General features: G+C 42.1%; 1 protein-coding gene across 2 annotated transcripts; it reads left to right on the forward strand.

The window, feature by feature from the left end:
- The first annotated feature begins 5,689 nt into the window (after positions 1-5,689).
- Positions 5,690-16,591, forward strand: LOC311500544 (protein NLRC3-like). 2 transcript variants are annotated; one of them, XM_084562029.1, is made up of 13 exons: positions 5,690-5,822; positions 6,610-6,781; positions 6,989-7,153; positions 7,531-7,609; positions 7,755-7,983; positions 8,153-9,941; positions 10,559-10,723; positions 11,692-11,865; positions 12,138-12,311; positions 12,620-12,793; positions 13,067-13,240; positions 13,549-13,722; positions 14,600-16,591. In XM_084562029.1, exons 1-13 carry the CDS (start codon positions 5,729-5,731, stop codon positions 14,607-14,609), a joined length of 3,573 nt encoding a protein of 1,190 aa, XP_084418155.1. In that variant the 5' UTR covers positions 5,690-5,728; the 3' UTR covers positions 14,610-16,591. The 2 variants fall into 2 exon arrangements, with proteins under 2 accessions (XP_084418155.1, XP_084418156.1); XM_084562030.1 differs by lacking the exon at positions 5,690-5,822 and adding an exon at positions 5,931-6,192.
- Positions 16,592-22,985: the final 6,394 nt, after the last annotated feature.

Below are 22,985 nucleotides of genomic sequence, written 5' to 3' on the forward strand. Positions count from 1 at the left end.
TGCCGGGGTTGTGTATTGAAAAAGCACACCTCAAATAGCCACAAATGTTAGCAATTAGCATGTCTTTACATGCAGTCAAGCATTAGCCGCTAATGTTAGCAATTAGCATGTCTTTACTACCATGAGCAGCTGGCACGCTGGATGCTCTTGGTAGTAAAGCATTAGCCACTAATGTTAGCAATTAGCATGTCTTTACTAAGTAGCATGTCTTTACTACCATGAGCAGCAGCTATAACAAAAAGCACAACTCAAATAGTCATTTAAGGCCTGGTTCCTACTGACAGGATGGGTGTGAGTTTGATGTCATGCAGGGTACAACAAACCAAACAGGATGAGGAGGATGCAGTAGGCCTGGCTGAGAGAGAGAGACACTGATAAGGGTCGTCCTTTATGCTTCGCCTTCTACAAACTGAAGGACAGGTACAGGCAGCAGACCCCTCCCAGCTCCACCTGAAAGCCAGCATCAAATAAGGAAGAGAGCGAGACGGATCGTCACACCCCCACCTTTAAGAGGGGTGTCCTCACTAGGATCCCCAGACAAAGAACAGCAAATCGTGATAATTGATCGTTAATCATAATAATTTTAACAATAAAACTCATTACTCCTGCCTGAGCAATAGTTGAACAGTTTACGGCACAGTCTTACAGTTAGAAAAACATCAATATTAAACTTAACACATCCAGGCTGTAACAAGGAATCAGCGATGAAGTGAAGACCTTCAAATTGTCCTGTGAGTCCAGCTCTTCGTCTCACGTTGGACATCACTGCAGTCTGTCTGGATCAGCTGGAGGAATACTATATGCAGACAAATAGACCTGTCAAATAATGTTATGTAACATACTTAATATAACTCTTATGAGTGTTCAACAGCTCATTATTTATTTAATTAAAAACATCATATATTAAATTACTCCAATTATATATATATACTGTCATTAATGTTGTTGCAAGCCATAAATGTTTCCTACTTTATGTGGTGGAATAATATATTTTTCAGTTTGACACAGTTTAATTTAAAAATATCTTCCCTTTAAATTGTAAAACGTCAACATTATTACTGTGATAAGCTCCCGCGAGCAACGCGGCGAATTAGCCGGCGGCTAACCCCACTAGCCTCCGCATTAGCTCACGGCTAACCACCGCGGCTAATTCGTGTTTAACTCCCGCGGGTCTGCGGTTAAATCCCGGTTAGCTGGCGGTTAGCTAGCGGTTAGCTCGAGGCTAACTCCGCGGTTGAGTCCGCGGCGTTAAGGTAGCGGCTAGCTAGCTCCGTTAGCTCCGCTAGCTCGCTAACATACATGAGCTATGGTGGACGGCTAGTCGTTAGCGTCTGTTAGCAGTTTAGCTATTCACTGACCTAATAAGATGAAGGAAACGGGTCAGGGATGTTGTGTCAGGAGTTTCAGCAAAGCAGCCAGATATAATTTGTGTTTAAAATAAAGAAAAAAGGTCAAACATGACTGAGAAGTTGTCATTCAGTCAATGAGAAGAGCAATAGCTAAGAGGCCCAGCAGCTGTGTGAAAGCACCAAGGGAGACAGGGATGGTTTGGGGGGTTTTAATGTTTTGGCAGATCCTGTTTTCCACTGGGAGCTTAAATAGTGGCTAGCGCTGACGCGCTAGCTGCTCTGCTTTCTCTGTCTGTCATTTTACACACGCAGATTCAAATTAAGTGCTAAGAACTACTAAAATGGCTGCCTAATGTTAGCATTAGGTTAATGCATGTCTTTAATTTTTAGTGGCAAGAAATTAGTGGCTAGCTATTCGCTAACATGCTAATGGTGCCACTAATGCTACCACCAATTTCTACCACTAAAAATTAGCATTAGCCGCTAATGGTAACAATTAACATGACGCGCTAGCCACTAATTTTAACATTGGTTTAGTGTTAGCATGTCTTTTAAGCCACTAAAAATTAAATACATGCTAATTGCTAACATGCTAATTGCTAATATGCTATTCGCTAACATGCTAATGCTGCCACTAATGCTACCACCAATTTCTTGCCACTAAAAAGTAGCATTAGCCGCTAATGGTAACAATTAACATGACGCGCTAGCCACTAATTTTAACATTGGTTTAGTGTTAGCATGTCTTTTAAGCCACTAAAAATTAAATACATGCTAATTGCTAACATGCTAATTGCTAATATGCTATTCGCTAACATGCTAATGCTGCCACTAATGCTACCACCAATTTCTTGCCACTAAAAAGTAGCATTAGCCGCTAATGTTAGCAATTAACATGACGCGCTAGCCAATGACAGACAGACACCTGTCATTGTTCAACTTAGGTGCCAAAAGCCAAAATGGCTGCCCCACATACCAGTTACTTATGTCAGTTGGAAGTTTCCCGCCTCTTTCTGTGGAGACCCTCCTCTTCTGCTGCGTGTGAGCGTGTGTATGCCCGTTGGGGCCTTGTTGTCACGGTTACCAGTTTGAATTTCAGTTAGAAGATGGCTAGAGGGAGAGAAAATGCTGAAACAAACCTCCTCGAACAGGAAGGCCTTGTGGCCAAACCGTGTTTCCAATCATTGAACCGACTTCACTTTGGGCATCTTGAGTCTTTCCTGAACGTCTAGATATGCAGTTTGTGGGTAAAATGAAGAAATGTGAGCTATAAAGAGCGATTCAAAGAAAGGATTGCTTCTGCTTTGCTCCAGAAATTTAACATGGCAGTCTATGAAGCTGTGGATGGGTGTTGCTGGCGCATCTTTGCGTCTCACGCCAAAACTATAAGACTTTACAGCTTTAGCAGACGAATTTGAGCGAGAAGACAAATTTTCCTACGTTTCTATGTATAAATTATGTCTGAGGTGTGAAATTTGTGGCCACGGGAGCAGTTTCTGTTTTATTTTTTGCCTATTTTCTTCTCTCCTCCTCACTCTACCTGCCACTCTAGCACCAACATTCCGCGCAATACACACCCATTATAAACCCTGAAATTTGAGTAAAAACCTACACAACTCTGAGGCTTCATAGTTTAAAAACGGTAAAAGTTGTCGATAAGTGAAGTGAATCGCTGAAGAGAAGGCAAGAGTACCTACGTTTTAAAATTTAAATGGAGTCTCTCGGTGAAAGTATGCCAGAGCAGTTCATTGTTGAAAATGTCTGTTGATTTTTTTTTTTTTCGGGCTTCTCCATTCATTTCAATGGGAAATTTCTCGCGGTTTTTCGCGAATAAATTCGCGAAAAACTCGTCAATCCCTTATAAAAGTAATAGCACGGGATTCGGGATCAAAACACACGTTTTGATATATCATGTGTTGGGGTCCTCTCGCCGGTTCGGGCCGCATTAATCGGCGAAAAAGGGCGGAAAATGAATAAGTAAAAATAAAACTGCAAAGAAACACGCAGAAGATCAATAGTGGCCTCGTGCCTATGGCACGAGGCCACTATTGAGGCCACTTGAGGCCACTATTGCAGTTTGCAACAACATGCAGACACGACAGAGATAGAACAGATAATAGACATAATGCACAGACTGGTGTTATTACACCATAAGGTGTAATAATATTGCACATATTAGGAGTGCTCGCCATGGAGCCTAACAGCAGCAGGAAGGAAAGACCCTCTGCAGCTTTCCTTCACACATGGAGGGTGAAGCAGTCTGTCACTGAAGCTGCTCCTCAGTCCCGTCAGGTCACCATGGAGGGGGGCGGGACCCATCGTCCAGCATGGAGGACAGTTCAGCCAGGACTCTCCCATCACCCACCTCCCCCACCGAGTCCAAGGGGCAGCCCAGGACAGAGCTGGACTTCCTGATGATCTTATCCAGCTTCATCCTTTCTCTCTCTGCTATGCCACTGCTCCAGCAGACCATTCCACACAGGATGGCCAACGCCACCACGGATTCTGCAGAGTTCGGCCAGTTCGAATGTCTTATATGGCAGCGATCTCACGTTGCCCATGGTAACGGAGGGGAGAACAGCGCTGAGAAGTGAAGCGTCTCTTCTCTTCTTGATGTTATTTTCCTGCTCGGCATCCACGGCGGGTCCCACGAAGCATCTCCGGATAGGTCCTGAGGGAACACCACAGCGCCACGAAGGGCGATCAGCCGCTCCCTCCTGGAGGCTAAACAATGCGCACGCTGGCCGCTTCTTGCATAGTTACGCCGGCCGGTCTGGATGTTGTTAAAAATATTTGGCTATAGCGAGACTCCCAATAAAAAACAAAACTAAAAAAGTGCAATGCTGTCTGAAAAAGTATATACAAAAGTAATCTCCACAAAAAGGGAAGAAAAAAGTGAATTAAATTCGAAAAAAAGAGAGATCGAGTAAGAGCTGTTGCAAGCAGCTGCCAGCTTCAACTGGTGCTGCAAAAAAAAAAAAAAAAAAAAAAAGGTTCCTGTGTAGTCTCATCATATCATGTTCTCTAATTTTATTTAGTGTTGAATTGTCCTTGCCATCGCAAGATTGATTATAATTCTATAGTCCTGTCCATATCTACCTGCACTGTCCAACATTCAGTTCAAAGACATCATAGCTCTTGAAATCTAACCGTGAAACTATTGCCTTGCATGTTCATGTTTATGTTTCCTCAATAAATGTTTATTGTTCACCTACTTTACCTCTCCTTATTGAGCTCTGAGTTGCAAAAGTTGAACCCTTGTTTCTTATCTGCTGTGTCCTCCTTGTCACTAAATGTTTCTGGTAACTGCTGATCAGTGGTCTACAGCAGCTTGGAGGAATTTTAGCCCATTCCTCAGAACAGAACCACTTCAGTTCTGAGATGTTGGTGGGTTTCCTCACATCAAATGCTTGCTTCAGGTCCTTCCACAACATTTCTATTGGATTAAGGTCAGGACTTTGACTTGGCCGTTCCTAAACATTCATCTTGTTCTTCTTTAGGCCTAACTGTTCTTTTGTAGAACCACTTGTGTTCTTCTTATCACTTGTCCTACTTCTTATCTTCTGGAGGTCACATTGTTCATTCCTATTACATCTGTCTAGCTCCCAGGCCCTGAAAGAACACAAGGATATTTTAGAACATTTGACATATACCTCAACAGACTTAGAGGTTAAAGCAGCTTCTAAACCATGTTTATTATTTGTCTGATAAATGTCGATTACCATTCAAAATCTATCACACAAACTTTAAATCAACATGAATCAAACACAATCAGAAATAATTAACATAAATATTAAATAATAAAATGTAAAACTGTAGGAATGTCTAAACTAAATGTGTTTGAACATATCAACTACATGTCACATCTAAGCAGTAAAGTCCTTTTCATTGAATGGAACAGATCAGAGAACTCATTCTGGGGAACATGTAAATATTGTCCCATGACAGAGTTATTCATTGTATTGGTCATGGCTTCCAAACATGCTAGAACACAACAAAATAAAACTCACATTCCAGCAATCAGACCTAAAAAAGGTGTCAGAACTTTAATCAACCACCAGCTTTTCCCATGATGCAACAGGTCATTCAGATGAGAGACAACATGTTGCTCTATAATTCTACAGTTGGTTTATCAATCTACATTATTTGCCGTAGCCCACCAAGGTTTGAACCCCCCCCAGCAAATATCTCCCCTACTGACACTCTCCAGTCATCGGAGCACTTTACCTTGTGAGGCTCATAATAATGAGCATAGTTAGTGTGATAATATGTGAGGTTAGACAGCATAGTCAATGAAGGCAACAGTTTAGCAGCGTAACAAGTACCACACCATCCTGATAGATAGATAGATATTTAAAGAGTGTTCTGATAACTCAGTGATGTTCCTTCAAACATTAATTATTGATTCATCAAACTCCCGGTTTGTGTTTCCTCTGTGGACGTTGCCTGTGTTGACACATCAGTCGTTTTCAGGTAAAATTTGGATATTTTTAATTCTATTTTTTTTTTATGCTAAAAACACAGTTGTGAACAAACTCTCTGCTGGTTTAGGATGATTTTGTCAGTTCTTTTATAGTTATATGTGATGCTGATTTAAAACCAAACCAATATTCTGGTGGTTGTTGAACATCTGGGCTGGAAACCATCAGTGTATCTGTATCTGGCAACACGACGAGTCTCCATGTTAGAGTTTACTTTCACTTTCACCAGGGTCGTGTCGCAGATCATTTTTCTGAAGGTAATGAAGCAGTTTGTCCTGTTTTCTTCATCAGCTGTCAGCAGCTCAGTTCCAGCAGAAATCTGCTGCTCCATAGTTCACGTTAAACTCAGTCACAGCTGAAAGGTAATTAAGAGTCTGGGTGAAACTCATCCGCTATGTTGTGTCTCTGAGTGATCACGGTCCGTTTGTGTCACTCGGTGCATAAATATGATTGAAGGTGATTTTCTTTCCTTCATCTTTTCATCGAGGACACAGTCGGGATTTTATTTTGAAACTGTCTCTAGATGTTTGTTTTCCATGTTGCGCTGCTTTCTACTTTGACTGCTCCACATTTCACAGGGAGATATTTGACTGTAGAATGTAACGTAAAGCTGAAAGTAACTAAGTACTTTTAGCTAGTAGCCCCTCCTAGCTTCCTAGCCTCCTTGCTAACAGTAGCCCACCAGCTGACAGACTCCGTGTCAGAGGAGCAGCTGATCTTTTTACAGCAGAAATGATTTCAGTTGATGTTCACATGAATGATTAGTGTTTCCTCTGCAGGTGAAAGTAGAAAGTGTGAATTCAGCAGCATGGACCAGAGTGAGGACAGACTGGAGGTACCAGGACCTGGACCTGGACCTGGGCCTGGACCCAGCTGTGTGTCCTTGAAGAGCGACCGATCGAAGGAGTTTTGGATTAATTTTAAAGGAGGACGTGGTTCTGGTCCAAAGAGGTAAAGTGTCAGTGAAGCTGTCTTCCATGAGGAGCTGATGGTCCTACTTTCATCTCTCTTCCTCTTTGGGTTAAAGCTGATTCATCACTCTTGCATCACTGAGTTTATACAACATGTTTATTTCATCCTTTTACTTCTGACGTCTCTGCTTTGAATTTATTCTCATCAGTTTTTATCCAACATGCACATTTATCTGTGGTGGTTTAGTTTAGGGATCCGGCAGCAGAGAGCAGACTCTACTGGACCTGGACTTGGATCTCGACCTGGACCTGAACCCAGCTGTGTGTCCTTGAAGAGTGACCGGTCGAAGGAGTTTTGGATTAATTTTAAAGGAGGACGTGGTTCTGGTCCAAAGAGGAGAAAGAGGAAAAAGTCAGTAAATGTCCTGTCTCTTGGTTCTACTTGTCTTCTTGCAGACTGATGAGTGGCTGATCAGTAGATGTCTGTCCTGTTGTAGAGAGACCAGCTCTGCACACTAGAACAGAAACAGAAATTGCGTGAGAAGCGACCATTGTTTTAATGTTTTGAAGCTATAAACTAAATTAACTTGTCTGTTGAAGAGTAATCAGCGTTGTGTCTCTGGAAGCTGTTGAACCTTAGAAAAACATGAATATTTCTTTCTTGTGTACGTACCAGTAGTTGGGACAACAGCCCCTTAGAAGAGGTGATCAATAAGTGGATATTTGAAGCAGAGTAGTGTCTTCAGTCTTCTAATGGATGAGAGCTAATTGTTGATGATTGGTCCACAGAGTCCACCAGCAGAGCTCAGAGGTTCTCAGTGGTCAGTCTGCCCAGCAGCATCAAACACACCTGGACTCCATCTTTCTGGTCTGTACATGTACAACAACTACTTTCCATCATCTCCATGCTGCACTTTGTAGACCAGTGGATTGTCAGTATGTCCAACATGGATCTGATGTTTGTCTCCATGATTTCAGTCTGCTTGTGTCATTCATATGGTATTCTGTTCCAGCTGCTGGAGGACAACATCATCACTTTTGTGAAGAACGAGCTGAAGAAGATCCAGAAGGTTCTGAGTCCAGATTACTCAGAATGTTCGGAGAGTCAGAGGGAGGATGAGGAGGTGTTGGAGGGTGAGGATGAAGAGCAGAGGAGGAGCAGCAGAGATTTATTTGTGAAGATCACAATGAACTTCCTGAGGAGAATGAAGCAGGAGGAGCTGGCTGACTGTCTGCAGAGCAGTAAGAGGATTTCTCTAAACATTGAAGCTGCTGGAGAAATGGGACATTTACTAATGTCTCCAGAGATGAACCAAGATATAGTCACACACTCATTCTTTAGAACAATGACATGTTGGAGTATTTACTGGAGAGTTTATTCATTCGTCTTATTTCTTGTTTGTTCATTCAGGACTTGGAGCTCATGAAGTTTGTGGACGTAAAGTTAAATCTACTCTGAAGGAGAAGTTCCAGTGTGTGTTTGAGGGGATTGCTAAAGCAGGAAACTCAACCCTTCTGAATGAGATCTACACAGAGCTCTACATCACAGAGGGAGGGACTGCAGAAGTCAATGATGAACATGAGGTCATACAGATTGAAACAGCATCCAGGAAACCATACAGACCAGAAACAACCATCAGACAAGAAGACCTCTTTAAAGCCTCACCTGGAAGACATGGACCAATCAGAAGAGTGATGACAAAGGGAGTGGCTGGCATTGGGAAAACAGTCTTAACACAGAAGTTCACTCTGGACTGGGCTGAAGACAAAGCCAACCAGGACATCCTCTTCATATTTCCATTGACTTTCAGAGAGCTGAATATGTTGAAAGAGAGAAAGTTCAGCTTGGTGGAACTTGTTCATCACTTCTTCACTGAAACCAAAGAAGCAGGAATCTGCAGCTTTGAAAAGTTCAAGGTTGTGTTCATCTTTGACGGTCTGGATGAGTGTCGACTTCCTCTGGACTTCCACAAGACTGAGATTCTGACTGATGTTACAGAGTCCACCTCAGTGGATGTGCTGCTGACAAACCTCATCAGGGGGAAACTGCTTCCCTCTGCTCGCCTCTGGATAACCACACGACCTGCAGCAGCCAATCAGATCCCTTCTGAGTGTGTTGACATGGTGACAGAGGTCAGAGGGTTCACTGACCCTCAGAAGGAGGAGTACTTCAGGAGGAGATTCAGAGATGAGGAGCAGGCCAGCAGGATCATCTCCCACATCAAGACATCACGAAGCCTCCACATCATGTGTCACATCCCAGTCTTCTGCTGGATCACTGCTACAGTTCTGGAGGATGTGTTGGAAACCAGAGAGGGAGGAGAGCTGCCCAAGACCCTGACTGAGATGTACATCCACTTCTTGGTGGTTCAGACCAAAGTCAAGAAGGTCAAGTATGATGGAGGAGCTGAGACAGATCCACACTGGAGTCCAGAAACCAGGAAGATGATTGAGTCTCTGGGAAAACTGGCTTTTGATCAGCTGCTGAAAGGAAACCTGATCTTCTATGAATCAGACCTGACAGAGTGTGGCATCGATATCAGATCAGCGTCAGTGTACTCAGGAGTGTTGACACAGATCTTTAAAGAGGAGAGAGGACTGTACCAGGACAAGGTGTTCTGCTTCGTCCATCTGAGCGTTCAGGAGTTTCTGGCTGCAGTCTACATGATCCACTGTTACACCAACAAGAAGACAGAGGTGCTGGAGGACTTCCTGGGAAGAAACTACAAGAACTCACCTCTGAATGAATTTCTGAACAGAGTCATGGAGGAATCCCTGGAGAGTAAAAATGGTCACCTGGACCTGTTAGTTCGCTTCCTTCATGGCCTCTCTCTGGAGTCCAACCAGAGACTCTTAGGAGGTCTGCTGGGTCAGACAGTGAACAGTCCAGAAATCATCCAGAGAACCATCAACAACCTGAAGAGGATGAACACTGGTAAAATCTCTCCTGGCAGAAGCATCAACATCTTCCACTGTCTGATGGAGATGAACGACCTCTCAGTTCATCAGGAGATCCAAGAGTTCCTGAAGTCAAAGAACAGATCAGAGCGGAAACTCTCTGAGATCCACTGCTCAGCTCTGGCCTACATGCTGCAGATGTCAGAGGAGGTTCTGGATGAATTGGACTTGGATCAGTACAGAACGTCTGAAGAGACACGACAGAGACTGATCCCAGCTGTGAGGAACTGCAGAAAGGCTCGGTGAGTCCTGATCATTAACAGAATCAATCAGTGGAGATTAGTAGTTTAGTTCTTCAGACGTTCTCATTCTTCTTTAAACAGTGTTCCACTTGTTCACTGCAAACATCACATTCAGTTGTATTTAGTCCCAGATGTTCTCCAGCTGTTTAAATCTGTTCAATGAATGAACACAGTTCTTCTATTTATTTCTAATCATTCTTACATTTGACTCTTTTATTTCTATTTCTATATATTCACTGTGGATATTAACATGTTAACTGAGCTGAACTAAAAAGATCCAGAGTCCATTAAACAGTGAAGACAGTCCAGATGTTTGTCTCATCCAGATGTCCTCATAATGGGATCAGATCCACTGACAGACTGTGGACAGTCTGTAAGCCTCAATGTAACTCAGTGTTGTTTCCATTCATCTGCACATTCAACTAAACAAAGGTCTGAGAGAGATGATGAGAATGATTGTTTCCTGTCAAACACAGTCAGAGAAGATGAGTTGAACCACTGATGTGGAGACAAAATGTCCAACAGGATGTGTCCAACTGTCCACTCATCAAACGCATCACCTTCATAGAGATGTCTTCCTCCATTATAACATATTTTGTTTATTGGTCGCATGACAGACTTAACTGTTTGAGTGACTGTGAAGTTGTGGCCTCAGCTCTGAAGTCCAACCCCTCCCACCTGAAACATCTGGACCTGAGTGAAAACTACAACCTGAAGGATTCAGGTGTGAAGCTGCTGTCTGCTGGACTGGAGAGTCGAAACTGTAAACTGGAGACTCTAAGGTCAGTTTTCATTGATTTTCTGAAGAATGGGGATCCAGTTTAGATGTGTTCTCTTGTCAGGACTGTCCGATAGAAAAGGAGCTCAAAGAGTTTAAATGAAGGAGCATCATGTTCCTGAACATCAGCAGGTATCTCCTCAGTCATCGGTGGTGGGTCTGATCACAAACCAGATCAAGTCCAGTGTTCACATGTACATTAACAGAGTTCTTGGTGTCACTAATCATTCTTTCTGTCCATACTGTCTGTGGAGAAATCCCCTTATAGTCTGACTCCAATGAGACAAGATGGAGGACAACATCCACAGTGTTGTTGTGTGGATGAATGATTGTAAAGTTGATCTTCAACTCATCTTCTTCTTCAGCACATCCAGTCAGTATCTTTGTGTTTCCACAATGTTTCCTGCTGAGCTGCAGTGGAGGGACAGGAACTGAAAGAGGAACGTTGATTAGTGTCAGTCAGACTGCTGAAGCTTCATATTAGTGTCAGCTGAACAGTGGAGTTGTGTTAGGAAGAGACCACTTCACAGTCAGTGTGGACAGCAGGAATCTGAAGAACTCTGTAATGTCCATATGACATGTGACTGTTGTTAGAAGACACACTTGAACATGTCAACTTCTCCTTTAACATTTGAATGACACAAACCTCCTGAGACACCAAATCCAGGAAGAAGAAGGTCCTGGAATCAAAGAACTAATCAACGGTTTGTAGTCCAACATGTGTGAGGAGGAGATATTGATCCTGTAATGAGGTCAGCAGCATCGTATTGATCTGTGTTGAGATGAATAGTTGTCTGAATGTTGTGCTGATGTTTGAATGATGTTTGTAGAAGGCTGACATGATGAAGATCCACAATAACACAAGGACAAAGTCACTCTACTCATTTTAGAGAACAAGTCATTGATCAGGACACATTTCAGACCTCAACACATCTGATTGATCAATAATGTCATCCTTAATTCTTTATTCAGATTGAGGAAATGCAGTTTGTCAAAGATCAGCTGTGATTCTCTGGTCTCAGCTCTGAAGTCCAACCCCTCCCATCTGAAACGTCTGGACCTGAGCTTCAACAACCTGAAGGATTCAGGAGTGAAGCAGCTGTGTGATTTTCTAGAGAGTCCAGACTGTAGACTGGAAACTCTGGGGTGAGTTTACTGTCTGTTACTGTTATAGATCTGATATGTTTAATCACCAACTGAATCTAATTCATGTTTATGCAGAACTTTCTTCCACAAATTGTTAAATGTCCTTAATTGTTTGTGGCAGAAACTGTAGAAAATGTCCGCTGTTAGTTGTTAAAGTTCAATGAAGCTTAAAGGCTGTCAGGACACAGGAATGTTGAGCTGCACATTTAAAACCTGACCACATCTGATTGAATTATTCATGATTTAATCTACATCTTTTATTCTTTTTTCAGATTGATTGACTGCAGTTTGTCAGAGATCAGCTGTGATTCTCTGGGTCCAGCTCTGAAGTCCAACCCCTCCCATTTGAAATGTTTGGACCTGACTAACAACAACCTGAAGGATTCGGGAATGAAGCAGCTGTGTGGTTTTCTGGAGAGTCCAGACTGTACACTGGAGACTCTGAGGTCAGACTCTATGTTTTCTTTGTGTGCTGAGATGAATATGATGGTAAAGCTGTGGTACCTCTAAACCCCAGACATCAGGCTGATATTCTACTGATCCACACTGAGGATCTTCATGGTCAAGTCTGTTTTCTTCTTCTGTGGTTTAGTCCATTGACTGTGGCAGAGCCATGTTGAGTTCCAGATTTCCAACCTTCATAGAAGAAGGAAAATCCTCCACCGGATGATTGACTCTGAAACACTGTTACAATGTCAACAACAGTGAAAATGAACTTTGTTTTCTGAACTCACATCTTTTATTCTTTATTCAGACTAAAGAGATGCAGGTTGTCAGAGATCAGTTGTGATTCTCTGGGACCAGCTCTTAAGTCCAACCCCTCCCATCTGAAACATCTGGACCTGAGTAACAACAACCTGAAGGATTCAGGAGTGAAGCAGCTGTGTGGTTTTCTGGAGAGTCCAGACTGTAGACTGGAGACTCTGAGGTCGGTTCACTGACTGCTACCTTTATAGATCTGATATGTTTAATCACCAACTGAATCTAATTCATGTTCATCTAGAACTTTCCTTCATAAATTTATAAATGACCTTTAGATCAAGATGAGCAGGAATTGTAGAAAATGTCCATTGTTAGTTGTTAAAGTCAATGAAGCTTAAAGTCTGTTGTGACACAGTAATGTTGAGCTGCACATTTAAAACCTGAACACATCTGATTGAATTATTCAAGATTTAATCAACATTGTTTATTTTTTATGCAGATTGTGGAGCTGCAGTTTGTCAGAGATCAGCTGTGATTCTCTGGGGCCAGTTCTGAAGTCCAACCCCTCCCATCTGAAACATCTGGACCTGAGCAGAAACAGCCTGAAGGATTCAGGAGTGAAGCAGCTGTGTGGTTTTCTGGAGAGTCCAGACTGGAGACTGGAGACTCTGAGGTCAGACTCCATGTTGTTTTTGTGTTCTGAGATGAAAATGATGGTGAAGTTGTGGTGACTCTAAACTGCAAACATCAGGCTGATATTCTACTGATCCACACTGAGGATCATCATGGTAAAGTCTGTTTTCTTCTTCTATGGTTTAGTCCATTGACTGTGGCAGAGCCATGTTGAGCTCCAGATTTCAAACCTTCATAGAGGAAGAAAAATTCTCCACTCGATGACTGACTGTGAAACACTGTCACAATGTCAACAACAGTGAAAATGAACTTTGTTTTCTGAACTCACATCTTTTATTCTTTATTTAGATTGAGGAAATGTTTGTTGTCAAAGATCAGCTGTGATTCTCTGGGACCAGTCGTGAAGTCCAACCCCTCCCACTTGAAGCATCTGGACCTGAGTAGAAACAACCTCAACGATTCAGATGTGAAGCAGCTTCTTGATCTTGAGAAGAGTCCAGACTATAAACTGGAGACTCTGATGTGAGTAGAGGGTTCCAGTCAGTCCATGCTGCTTTCATCAGTATTGTCCTAAACACAGTTAGTATCAAAGATCCAGTGTTTCCTATAAACCTGCAGCTTCTCATTGAAGCTGCAGGTTTTAAAATTTAAATTTAACTTTTAAATTTTAAATTAAATTTAAACCTGCAGCTTCTCATTGAAGCTGTGAGTGGAGAATGGAGACAGGCTTCAGGATTGGACAGAAAGACAGAGAGAGACAACAGTCAGCCAATCAGATGAGCCAGAAGCTTGTCGTGATCATGTGTTTGAGTTGATGTGAAGACGACTGTTGTTGTTGTGTTGATGTGTCCAGGAAATAAAGCTGGATTCCAGCTGACAGCCTTCCAAGATGTATAGAGACAGTGGTGGTCATTCATCAAATCTGATCAACAACTGATCACAGCTCTGAGATCAGTCTGACTGAAGCCTGCACATCACAGAACCAGCATTACATTTAGTAACCATGAGCAGAGTCATCACATGTGTCATTAGTTTGATCAGATCTCTTCAATGACAGCGTCCATGTTTATTAGTCAGCTGATCTTTGTTTAAATGGAGCAGCAGTAAATCCATCACTAAAGTGTTGGTGCAGTAATGAAGCGTTCAGGACTCTCAGCAGTTTATTAGTGAAATCTGCAGAGGAAACAGACTTGATGCTAAAAGTCTCTGCAGGTCTGTGTGTGTTCACTAGAACACGTTAACATGAAGTTGAAAGGAAGCTGGCTGAGCTCCACAGCTGCTCCACTGCTGCTCTGAACAGGACTGAAGTCCCTGCTGCTCTTTCTACTGGATGTGATGATGAAGGGAGACTCTGGAAACACTTGTTCACCTCCTCTCTTCTTTCTCCTCCTCTCTACAGGTGGATGTAACAGTAGTAAACACAGTGTGTGTTGTGAGAGGACGAGCTGTGTCCTGATGATCCAGAGGTTGAGGCAGACTCTGACTGGACCATGTTACTGGGAGGTGGAGAGGAGAGCTTCATCCACATGGTCTCCATTTAAGACCATCAACAGAGCTGCACTTCAACTCTTCACAGAGCTCCAACAAATCAAGTCCAGTCCCTCATGAATGATTCAGACACATGTCAACCTGCCAGCATCAACAGTCCTTCCTGTTGCTGTGTAGATGTTTGTTCCAACTAGATTCTAATGTCTGTCTTCTCTTGTCTCTGTAGAAACAGTAGACTCCAGATGTTTTTACTCCTGTTTCATCCACATTTTTATTTCATTGGAGCTGGAGCTGGAGCGAGCAGCAGTCTGCTTTATTTGTCATTGATTATTGATTGGATTAGTCAGATAGTCAGTGACGGTGTTGATGGATGCTTTGCTTTGGTCTGATTTATTCTTCACTGGTTGGTTACAGAAACTTTACATCCTGTAAACCAGAAGTAAGAGCTCATTACCCTTCAGAGAACCACAGTAAAAGGCAACATTTTATCGTGTGAAAATAGTTGATCGTTGGAGTCTAGAATCAAGCTAGAAGTCTCTGTGTTATTCTGGATTCATAACTAAATGTCAGAAGTCACATTAAATTAATAACAAAGTCTGATTCTAGAGCTTTCAGTCATTGTCATGTGATCTCCAAACTCAGTACATTTTATGAATTAAATTAGACTCATGAACTTTTAACAGAGCTTTAAACTGGCATTTCCTCCCTCTCAGCTATTCACAATCTCTAATTTCTCTCAGCCTATTAGAGGCACACAATTCTCCTTCTCATCTTGAGAAATTGACCTGAAGCCTGGATGAGAAGGCCTTTTAAGGACAGCCCAGAGGAAGTGGAGAAACCCATTCAAAAGTTGGAAGAAGGGGGACTGTACTGAAACAATCTTAAAGTTTCCTTCGAAGCAGATTTGTTATTGTGTTGAAAGAATGATTTTCTTTGTATATGTATAGTTTCTCTTTATGTTCACTTAGCTTATGTTTAGTTAGTTTAAGTGTTAGATGTTTTATGTTAATTGTTTCTCTAGTTCCCCCTGTGTCTGTTTTGGACTAGTCCTAAGTGTATATAACACCTTTGTGTCATTTGTCAGTTAGGTCAGTTTGGTTAGGTGTAAGTGGAAGCCATAGTTTCCGTATTGCTTAGGTGACCTCATTTTGAGTTTTGAGTTTTTGGGCCCTATTTCCACATTTGTTAGATATTTATATTAGATCATTCATTTTGTAATTTTCTCATATTTTTTAAAACATTTTTTTGGCAATTTTACACCTTTGTCCTCTGTCTTTCTACATGGTCCCCTGCAGCCCCCCTCTCATTTATAGATTCAATTCCAGTGTAGTTTTGGTTTAGTGCACCATTTAAGTTATGCTACCTCATCATATCATATTCTCTAATTTTCTTTAGTGTTGACTATTCCTTGTCATGGTAACATTGATTGGAATTCTTTTGGAGGTCCTGTCCATTGTCCAACATTCAGTTCACTGACACCATAGCTCTTGGAGTCTAACCGTGAAACTATTGCCTTGCACGTTCATGTTTCCTCAATAAATATTTATTCTTCACCTACTTCATCTCTCCTTATTCAGTTCAGTTCAATTCATTTCAGTTTTATTTGTATAGCGTCAATAACAATACAAATCGTCTCAAGACGCTTTACAAAACCCGGCCTGAAACCCCCAGAGCAAGCCTGAAGGCAACGGTGGCAGGGAAAAACTCAATTTTAACAGGAAGAAACCTTGAGCAGCAGAACCCAGCTCATATGGAGGGACCCATCTGCCAAGAAAGAAAGCAATTATTGAACTGTGAGTTGCAAAAGTTGAACCCTTGTTTCCAGTGTCTGCTGTGACCTCCTTGCAACTAAATGTTTCTGGTAACTGCTGATCAGTGGTCTACAGCAGCTTGGAGGAATTTTAGCTCATTCCTCAGAACAGAACCACTTCAGTTCTGAGATGTTGGTGGGTTTCCTCACATCAACTGCTTGCTTCAGGTCCTTCCACAACATTTCTATTGGATTAAGGTCAGGACTTTGACTTGGCCATTCTTAAACATTCATCTTGTTCTTCTTTAACCGTTCTTTTGTAGAACCACTTGTGTTCTTGGGCTCGTTGTCTTGCTGCATGACCCAGTTTCTCTTCACATTCAGCTCATGGACAGATGTCCTGACATTTTCTTTTAGAGTTCACTAGTAGAATTCAGAATTCATTGGTCCATCAATGATGACAAGCCGTCCTGGTCCAGATGCAAGAAACACATCTGCACAGTGTAGATGTGTTTCCTACTTCTTATCTACTGGAGGTCACATTGTTCATTCCTATTTCATCTGTCTAGCTCCCAGGCCCTGAAAGAACACAAGAATATTTCAGTATATGTGACATATACCTCAACAGACTTAGAGGTTAAAGCAGCTTCAAAACCATGTTTATTATTTGTCTGAAAAATGTCCATTACAATCCCCAATCTATCACACAAACTTTAAATCAACATGAATCAACACAATCAGCAACAATTAACATAAATATTGAATAATAAAATTAAAAAATGTAAAGATAGTAAAACTGTAGGAATGTCTAAATGAAATGTGTTTGAACATATCAACTACATGTCACATCTTAGCAGTAAAGTCCTTTTCATTGAATGGAACAGATCAGAGAAGTCATTCTGGGGAACATGTAAGTATTGTCCCATGACAGAGTTATTCATTGTATTGGTCATGGCTTCCAAACATGTTAGAACACAACAAATTAAAACTCACATTCCAGCAATCAGACCTAAAAAAAGGTGTCAGACCTTTAATCAACCACCAGCTCCATCCTTTAGAATTTTGTGTGTCTCTGCTTTTCCCATGATGCAACAGGTCATTAAGACAAGAAACAACATGTTGCTCTATAATTCTACAGTTGGTTTATCAGTCTACATTATTTACTGTAGCCCACCAAGGTTTGAACCCCCCAGTAAATATCTCCCCTACTGACACTCTCCAGTCATCAGATCACTTTACCTTGTGAGGCTCATAATAATGAGCATAGTTAGTGTGATAATATGTGAGGTTAGACAACATAGTCAATGAAGGCAACAGTTTAGCAGCGTAACAAGTACCACACCATCCTGGTTGTAGAACCTGGTCCCACCCAAACATGCTGTCACAGACACAAACCATCACTAGAGGACAACAGTACTAAATGGTTGTCCACACCCTTTCACTGTAGACTCAGTGCTGATGCTTTCATGTGTTCATATGGTCCCTTTCTCTACAGGTGACCTCAGGTTTCTGGTCCCAGGATGATTGGTTTGGTGTATGACAACGTCAGGTGAAACAAACAGTCCCTTTACTTCTGGTTGGATCAGTCGTCCTCACAGGTTGATGAACTTTCTGGTTCATTATTGAAGATACATTCCAGCGCAATAAACCCTCCATAGATTACTACTAATGTTTAGCTCATGAAGTTCCTCTATCAGGTTTGTTATACAATGATAAACCCTGAGTGAAGCCAACCATTACTCCTAAAGTTTCTGAAACAGTTGGAGACAGATTTAACAACTCTCATTTGTTCTCTTTCTCGCAGTAGTCAGAACCTCTGAGAACCAACAGCTGTCCTCAGGTCTCAGCTGGACATCAATCAGGTTGTTTGGAAGCTCTTTCTTCTCTCTTTGACTTCTGATGAACTGGAACTATTTTGTGCTGTTGTTAATCTTCTATGAGGTTTTCTGGTGATGAAGATGAGTGAGCAGAAGGGATGCCATGGTCTTGGAACTTTCCATGGTTGGACCACAGACAGCAGTGCTCACCTCTCCATCACCAGTCCTTCACCAGTCTGGACGTATATTGGAACTTGGAGTGCAGGCAGAGCCCAACCAGCACTCCTCCCCCCTCACCAAGGTGGTGGATGGTATGGAGAGAATGAGAACCGTCTCTAACCTGGTGGAGACACTAGTCTCCATCTTAGCTGACACTTTGTTGGAGCTTGGTTATAGATAGATAGATAGATAGATAGATAGATAGATAGATAGATGGATAGAAGCAGAACCAGAGTAAAGTTGTGTCCTCACAGGGAGACGTTGTAAAGACATATGTCCTGAGGGACCCTGTCCAGGTAAGAGAGAACTGTGCATTGTGTCTTCCACCCCCACCGTCTCCTGGTGGAAACTCTAGCGGGTGGAGAGCGTGTTGGACCTGGGGCCTGATGTGGTGTAGCAGCAGCCGCTCCATGGTCTTCATGATGCCGGACGTCAGGGCCACTGGTCTGTAGTCATTCATCTCCTTCTGGTGTAGCTTCTTGATGTGTTTTACTCAGTGATGTTCCTTTAAACAGGTGATCACTTATTTACCTTGACTCCTCCTCCTCTCTCTCTGAGAGTCTCCTGGTTTAAGATAAGATAAGACAGGACTTTATTTTTCCCTGTGGGGACATTAAGGAGTTTACTCAGAGTTTCCTTTCACTTCCACCAGGGTCGTGTCTCAGATCATTTTCTCCATCTGAAGGTAATGAAGCAGTTTGTTGTGTTTTCTTCATCAGCTGTCAGCAGCTCAGTTCCAGCAGAAATCTGCCGCTCCATAGTTCACGTTAAACTCAGTCACAGCTGAAAGGTAAGAGTCTGGATGAAACTTATCCGCCATTTTGTGTCTCTGAGTGATCACGGTCCTTTTGTGTCACTCGGTGCATAAATATGATTGAAGGTGATTTTCTTTCCTTCATCTTTTCATCGAGGACACAGTCGGGCTTTTATTTTGAAACTGTCTCTAGAAGTTTGATCTGCTTTTGTAACGTGAAGCTGAAAGTAACTAAGTACTTTTACTCCACTACTTAATGTTGAAGTGAATCTGCTTAAAGTGAATATTTCCATGTTGTGCTGCTTTCTACTTTGACTGCTCCACATTTCACAGGGAGATATTTGACTGTAGAATGTAACGTGAAGCTGAAAGTAACTAAGTACTTTTAGCCTCCCAGCTAATGGAATAGATTTTATTGCTGTTTGTACAGGTACTAGAAAGTACAGGTACATACTACATAGTAGAATATTGTACCAGCTGCTGTCTCTAATGGATTTCTACCTGGATCAGAACCAGTTATGACTTGTTCACACATGTTATTATTTATTGATCCGTGTCCTGACGTTAGTTAGACCAGAACTGAACTCACATTAGAACTGAACCCTGGACGTTTCTATACGCATCATAATCTCTGGTAATAAAGATAAATAAAAGATGATTAACTCCACATGACTCCTCACATCAACATGATCACATTAATAATTAACAACATGATGAATCAAACTCATCCTCCGTCTGCATCCTCCTCATGTTCAATCATCTCCTGAGTTGATTCTCAATGAATAGACATCACTTATTCATGTGATCATTTCTACTAGTGGTTGAATGAATGAGTTGAACTCCTCTTCCACAGATCAGCCCTGTTGAATAGGTGGTCTTTAATGAGACCCAGGACTGAGGTCACATGTGTCCCAGACCCTATTTAGACCTGCTATTAAGATCCGATCATGTAAAAGACAGGTGTGAACACCCCCAGGATGCACTGAGATCACTTTAGAGTAGAGATCTGGTCTCATTCCACATGTTGAGGTGGTCTGAGACGCATGTTTCCTCATTCATTTGGTAGTGTGAACACAGTCTGTCCTGTATGCTGCATGGACTAGCACTAGCTTCCACAGACATGGAACCAGAACTCTGTTGTGAACACAGTTATTACTGCAGTTAATCAATTCATCAAGAGCACTGTAGTCACTTTTCCAGGATATGGATGCTGAACACTTTTTTGGTTAGCTGCTAAAACCTGATGCAGCATGTTAATATATTTGGACCTTAACAGATTTACTGTCATCTAGTTTCTCTTGTCTTATTCTAGTTTATGTATTTTGCACTGTTGTTCCCTTATGATGCTCTGCTGTATCAGTCTGAGGTACGATGTCTGTCTCCTGGTAAAGTTTTGAGGCGAGTGTTTGAGCTATGCAGAGAAATTGAACAGTTTTTTACTGACCTGGAGTGTGTGGCCAATATCTTGCTGACATATTAAACATAATGAATAGCCTCAATCTCTCCATCCAAGGAGGCCACACACCTGTCCTTGAAGTTAGTGACAAAATCAGTGCCTTCATTTAGAAAACAGACCTATGGAGAGGGAGGATACAAGACAGAATAACAGACATGTTTCCCTGTTGGAATTATCCTGTGATAGGACACTGAAGACCTGATTCCAACAGGTGAGTCATGCAAACTTTTGGCCCTCCTTGTCCCATGAGTATCCCAACCTTGCTACTGAGGCCGTGCAAATATTGCCCCCCCTTTCCTACCACTTACCTCAGTGAATCATCGCTTTTCACTTTGACTGCAATGAAGAATAAATCCAGGGCTCGTTTACAAGTGGAAGATTCAGAAACTGTGTTGTGAGGAACAGGCTCCTCACTTATTTAGTGAGTTATTGATGTGAGTGATGAGTGACTTGACTTGCATGTGTGTTACAAGTGTGATAAAACCTAAAGCAAATATTTATGATGACGCTGAATTACCAACACCAATATGTTGTTCAGTTTTCTACCAATAACTTGAATTAGGGTCAATACGTAGTTGAACCAATTAAGTTGCTTTTAACTGGTTTTAAAACAAACTGGGTTTGTTAGGACTGTTCCACTCTTCTCACTGTTCATTTTTTGGAAGATTTAAGATTGGTCACTTTGAAATCATTCATTTATTCATCTTCTGTACCCGCTTATTCCTGTTAAGGGTCGTGGGGTCTGCTGGAGCCTATCCCAGCTGTCACTGGTCTAGAGGTGGGGTCCACCCTGGACAGGTCTCCAGTCTATCACAGGGCTAACACAGAGAGACACTCACACCTACGGCCAATTTAGAATCACCAATGAACCTAACCAGCATGTCTTTGGACGGTGGGTGGAAGCTGGAGAACCTGAAGAGAACCCACGCAGACACAGGGAGAACATGCAGACTACACACAGAAAGGCCCAGTTGGCCTATGGATTCGAACCCAGGACCTTCTTACTTTTAAATCAGATGCTACAAAATAATTTAAATAAATGACCCTGTGGTTCAAAGAGTTCAAATCTGATCTGTTTACATTCATCTCTATTACACAGGTCTGGAGTATTTAGGATGAAAAGTTTAAAACATAAATAACTCCTATGGCATCTTGGAGTACAAGGCAGTAAACACTTTTTAATCGATGTCAGGATTATAAGGAGGTCCTTGGAAAACCTTCCCTCCTGTCAGACGTCCCTGGCCCCAGAAAGTTTGAGATCCCCTGAATTACAGACAGCAGCTGGTACAATATTCTACTGATCACATGATGGCGCTGCTTATTTACAGACACACAAACTGAGATCAGATCTGGAAAAGCATCTTCATATCAGGTCTGAACAGACCCCCAGACCACCTCCACATGTGGACGAAGACAGATCTCTAAAGAGTAACTGAGTTAGTAACTGAATTACTCCACTATAAAAGTAACTAATTACCAGGGAAAGTAACTATTGCATTACTTTTTTAAGAAAAATATATGTTTAAATACGTCTAAGAATTTGAATTTTTTTTTCTGACCGTAATGTACACTTCACGTCTACGTTCTTGCCTTTTACCTCAGTGAGGTTAAAGTAGTGCCTATACTTCCACCTTGAAAACAGCAACTTTACCTCTGAATGCTCCAAACTCGCCATTGCTGCTGTCTATCTCTGATGGCTTGTGTGATACTGCGATGCGCGCGTTTGTGTGTAAACAACACCCGCCCAACTGAACACTGCCCTGCTGCTGATTGGCTTACCATCTTACCCCTTAGCCAATATCATCACTTATGCGGCTACCTTGTTGTTAAAGATAGATAACAGTAGCTCCTCCTAGCTACCTAGCCTGTTAGCTAACAGTAGCTCCTCCTAACTACTGAGCCTGTTAGCTAACAGTACAAGGGGCTTCCAGTCAGACTCAGTGTCAGTGAACACATCATGTGTGTCCTCCATGGCTCCGTCCAGTGGACTGATAGTAGAAGTACAGCAGCTGATGAATAAGAGCCAATCAGTGGAGGAGCAGTTGATCTTTTTACAGCAGAAATGATTTCAGTTGATGTTCACATGAATGATTAGTGTTTCCTCTGCAGGTGAAAGTAGAAAGTGTGAATTCAGCAGCATGGACCAGAGTGAGGACAGACTGGAGGGACCTGGACCTGGACCTGAACCTGGACCTGAACCTGGACCAGGACCTGGACCCAGCTGTGTGTCCTTGAAGAGTGACTGGTCGAAGGACTTTGATATTGATTTTAAAGGAAGACATGGTTCTGGTCCAAAGAGGT

This window comes from Chelon labrosus (genome assembly GCF_963514085.1).
Source record: "Chelon labrosus genome assembly, chromosome: 15".
Lineage (NCBI taxonomy): Eukaryota > Metazoa > Chordata > Actinopteri > Mugiliformes > Mugilidae > Chelon > Chelon labrosus.